Below are 4,914 nucleotides of genomic sequence, written 5' to 3' on the forward strand. Positions count from 1 at the left end.
GATATATTGCCATTATATGGCATGAGGATTTTAATATACGAAAATATTATCGGAGCGGACGACGCGCTCACTAGCGCCGCATCGCGCCGTCTGAGTGCTCGAAGCGGCTCTCCGTGGCGAGAAGCCACATTTACCCCCACCATTCAGCAGAGGGACTCTCTCCGGACTTTGCGGGGTCCGTTGCGGGGGGCCCGAGGGTTTGGTCCGCCCTCGCACCCTCGCTCGTGTTCTGCCCACCACCCTCGTGGCTGACGATCGTACTCTCTGCCCCTTTCTCCCCTCCCCTTTTGAGCCCTCACCACTGTACGAGGTGACGAAGTCCGAATGATCTTCTCAACGTGTGCTACTGCAAACGTTGCTGTTGCTGCTGCTGTTGCTGTTGTAACTGTTACTCTTTCTGTTACTTTTGTACTATGCTACGCTAAGGTATTCTGCGTTCTATCGTGCCTCTTCTCCGTCGTGCCGTACTTTTCTATTGTATATTGTGCCATGTGTACTGTACTTTGCCGTACTGTTCTGTGATCTGTTCTGTTGTACTGTGTTATGCTATGCTGTGCCGTTCTGTGCTCCTGCTGCTGCTGCTGCTGCTGCTGCTGCTGCTGCTGCCGCCGCTGATCTACGGGGCGCCCCCACCCCGCCGCACAGAGGGGCCGCCGTGGGGCCGCTGCCTGATGAGTCACTATATAAGACAGGCAAGGACAAGAAGGTGTATGTTAGTACACACTCAATCCTCCCGTGGCTCGCACGACTCCCGACGTGACGAGCGCCGGCGAATTCGGCTGCGGCTGTGACCGACTTTTTTCTCTCTCTCTCTCTCTCTCTCTCTCTATCTATCTATCTATCTCTTCTTCTCCTCCCTTTCTCTCTTTTTCCTTTTCTCCTCTCTTTTCCCTCTTCCTATCTCTTTCTCTTTCTCTCTCTCTCTCTCTCAATCTTAGTCTCATATCACCTATTCCTCTCTCCGTCTCTCTCGCTCGCTCCTATCAATCTCTATCAAGAGCTCTCTCCCCCTCCCTTTTAACCAACTCCATATATCCTCTCTTTTCGTTTGGCGTACTCCTGATCGTTTCACGCGAGAGTGGCGAGCGAGTCGCCCGCCGACGAGGATCGGTAGTTGAGAGAGTAGTATCACGGATTGCGATCCTCCGAAACGCACGCGCACGCTTTCGAGGATCGACCGAAAGAGAGAAGAGTCGCGTGCTAGAGCGATATATCGGGAATCGGCCTTTTCCATTTCTTATCTTTTTTGTTGTTGTTGTTTCTTATTTTTTTTTTCGCTTTTTTTTCTTTTTTTTACTTTTTTCTCTTTTTTCTCTTCATTCGTCTTTGAGAAAAAGAGAGGGGTCCCTTACCCCATTCAACGATATATATATAGATACATATATATATATATATATATATATATACACATATATAAAAAATATATATATATACACACAACATATATATATATATATATAAAATTGGTGATACCGCGAAGCAACAAACACTTGAGTGTATATCGTTACGGTACCGATCGATTGTATCGAGTATTAGTTATCGACTATCGTTCACACTACAACCGGGATCTATTTATCGACAAGAAAAAGACGAACTCGACAATATGTTGGTGGAACACGCGGCACAGTGGATCTGGAAAGCGATGGGCGGCACCAGGATCGAGGCTCTATACACCCTCCTCGTGTTCTTGGGTGTACTCCTGATTGTGAGGTGCATTCAGTGGCTGAGGTACATCCGTACCCTACCGCCCGGCCCGTGGGGCGTGCCAGTCTTTGGCTACCTACCTTTCCTCAAAGGGGACGTCCACCTACAGTACGGCGAGCTGGCAAAGAAGTACGGCTCGATGTTTAGCGCACGCCTCGGAACACAACTCGTCGTTGTTTTAAGCGATTATCGGGTTATCCGCGATACTTTCCGTCGCGAGGAGTTCAGCGGTAGACCGCACACAGAATTCATCAACATCCTCGGTGGATACGGTGAGTGTACAAACGATCATTATATATCATCGATAAGTTTTTAACTAATCCGAGATATCATTCGTTAGTTTCGTAAAAATCGTCCTTTTGAATTCTTCTTTTCTATTTTCTTTCTTTCTTTTTCTTTCTGTTTTTCCATTTTTCCTTTTCTTTTTTTTTTTTTTTTTTACTTCTTACTCTTACTTCTGAGACTTCGCGAATATCGATCGCGATAGATCGCGATAGATCGATGGATCGATCACAGTCTATTTTAGCGCATCGTTTCCACACCTCTCTCGTTTCAACTTCTCGGTCAATGCTAACTCGTACTATGCGATGTTGTAATCGATCGTCCGCGCGATAGGTCGGACTGATCGGCACTGATGTCGCGAAAACGAAACGAGTATCCGCGTGTACCGCATACGTGAGTTCGCACGGCTTAGGATCTCTTTATTCTTTTTCATAGGTGTCATTAATACCGAGGGCGCTATGTGGAAGGATCAAAGAAGGTTCCTCCACGAGAAACTTCGTAGTTTTGGAATGACTTACATGGGTGCTGGAAAGAAGATCATGGAGTCTAGAATTATGGTGAGTCTTAGTTATCGATCGATCAAAATTTTCATTATCCATTATTCATTTTATCTTTTCTTTTTTTTCACCCCTCTCTTCATTTTGATTATCGTTATCTCGATCGTGCAAGAAACGAATTTTATATACATATATATATATATATATATATATATATATATATATATATATATCGGTGTCGATGACCGTGAAATGTTAAAATAACGAACGAAACGCGATCGCGATTTGATTACAGAGAGAGGTCGATACTTTTATCCAAGGTTTATTGTCGAGACAAGGAGCACCGACGGACGTATCACCTTCCCTCGGTATGTCGATCAGCAATGTGATCTGTTCGATCATCATGGGAGTTCGCTTCCATCACGGTGATTCAAGATTCAAAAGGTTCATGGATCTGATCGAAGAAGGATTCAAATTATTCGGCAGTATAGCGGCTGTTAATTTTATACCGATTATGCGTTATCTTCCTTGTCTTCAAAAAGTTCAAAACAAGATCTCGCAGAATCGTGCCGAAATGGCTGATTTCTTTCAAGAAACGGTCGACCAGCATCGAGTCACCTTCGACGAGAACAACATTCGCGATCTCGTCGACGCTTATCTCTTGGAAATCCAGAAGGCTAAGGCCGAAGGACGCGAGGCACTGCTGTTTCAAGGCAAGAATCACGGTGAGTAATCGAGATCGTTTGTTCTGAAAAGATAGAGAGAAAGAGAGAGAGAGAGAGAGAGAGAGAGAGAAGAAAAAGAGAAAAAAAAATAAATAAAGAAGAAATAAAGAAAAGACAAAATCAATGCATATTATTTCCGGTGTAATTTTTTTCTTCTTTTTTTTTTTTTTTTCTTTCATGTTCTGCTTTCATTGTTCTGTTTTACTCGTTTCTTCTTTTTCTTTTCTTTTTGTTTGTTTGTTTGTTTTTTTTATTTTTATTTTTATTTTTTTGCCTCTAAAAACTCCGTTTCTCATTTACCCTTTCGCAGATCGTCAAATGCAACAGATTCTCGGGGATCTTTTCTCCGCCGGCATGGAAACGGTCAAGACCACATTGGAATGGGCAGTGATTCTCATGTTGCACCACCCCGAGGCTGCTAAAGCGGTACAGGAAGAATTGGATCAGGTAGTCGGAAGATCGAGAATGCCGGCATTGGAAGATCTACCGTTTCTTCCGGTGACCGAGGCAACGATACTCGAAGTCTTAAGAAGATCGAGCATCGTCCCGTTGGGAACGACTCATGCTACCACAAGGTGAGCGAACAGTTCAGAACATTTTTTTTCATTGTCTTGTCTTGATATCGATACAAAAAAAAAAGAAAGAGAGAGAGAGAGAGAGAGAGAGAGAGAAAGAAAGGAAAAAAAAAGAAGAAGAAGAAGAGTAAAAGTTTAATCGGCGTGTCCGTTCGATTGGGCGGGAATTCGAATCGGGATTTCACAACTGACCACTCGGTCTTCCTTCTACGAAGGCGTTCCGCGTGTAGTCTGCTATAATGTCGGAATCTCGTTCGTTCGCGATTGCCGATTATTCGGCAAGCAAAAGTGAAAGCAAAGGTGCGTGGCCCCCTGTCTGCTTTTCGGCCGGGCCCACCTTTACTCGGGCTTGGTTGGTTCGAGGTCGACGACACCGTTTCCATCGTGTGCGCGAACAAAGGAGCCAAGAAATCCAAGAGACGTATCGTGCGGTCGTGTTTCATTGCTCGAAAGTGAGAAACTACATTATTAACTTACTTAAGTGTACACGTGTCCGCCATTAGAAACGACAAAGATATCACGCCTCACCATTAATCTCTCGTTAGACGATTATATACCGACTTGTTTATTTTTCCTTTTCTTTTGTTTTCGTTTGCTGTTTTTTGTTTTGTTTTATATATATATATATATATATATATATATTATTTATTCAAAAGACTCTCTTCTCTTCTTAATCACCCACCTTGTTAAATTTATCTTACAGGGATGTAACATTGAATGGTTACACGATACCGGCTGGCTCTCAAGTTGTACCACTATTGCATGCAGTACACATGGATCCGGAATTATGGAATGAACCAGAGGAGTTTCGTCCTACTCGTTTCCTTTCCGCCGAAGGAAAGGTCTGTAAACCGGAGTATTTCATGCCGTTTGGTGTCGGTAGGCGGATGTGTCTCGGCGACGTGCTAGCGCGCATGGAACTCTTCCTATTCTTCAGTTCGCTCTTACATACATTCGATCTTAGGCTACCTGAGGGCGCCTCGTTGCCGAGTTTGCGCGGTAACGCAGGTGTCACCGTAACCCCAGACCCATTCAAGGTTTGCCTATTTCGAAAGAACCTCGATCTCCTCGAGTGCGACCCGAACGAACCTTCTAGCGGGCCACTTCGTAACGTTGGCAGTCTCTGAATGA

General features: G+C 44.4%; 1 protein-coding gene across 1 annotated transcript in view; it reads left to right on the forward strand.

Moving 5' to 3' along the window:
* The first annotated feature begins 1,456 nt into the window (after positions 1-1,456).
* LOC124432336 (cytochrome P450 18a1) overlaps positions 1,457-4,914 on the forward strand; it is a 4,719-nt gene continuing 1,261 nt past the window's right edge. Inside the window, exons 1-5 of the mRNA XM_046981243.1 lie at positions 1,457-1,976; positions 2,422-2,543; positions 2,779-3,208; positions 3,519-3,783; positions 4,487-4,914. The exon at positions 4,487-4,914 is cut by the window's right edge and continues 1,261 nt beyond it. Coding sequence (XP_046837199.1) covers positions 1,604-1,976; positions 2,422-2,543; positions 2,779-3,208; positions 3,519-3,783; positions 4,487-4,910 — 1,614 coding nt within the window. The 5' untranslated portion in view covers positions 1,457-1,603 and the 3' untranslated portion in view covers positions 4,911-4,914. The remainder of the gene's footprint in view (positions 1,977-2,421; positions 2,544-2,778; positions 3,209-3,518; positions 3,784-4,486) is intronic.

Source organism: Vespa crabro, chromosome 24, assembly GCF_910589235.1.
Source record: "Vespa crabro chromosome 24, iyVesCrab1.2, whole genome shotgun sequence".
Lineage (NCBI taxonomy): Eukaryota > Metazoa > Arthropoda > Insecta > Hymenoptera > Vespidae > Vespa > Vespa crabro.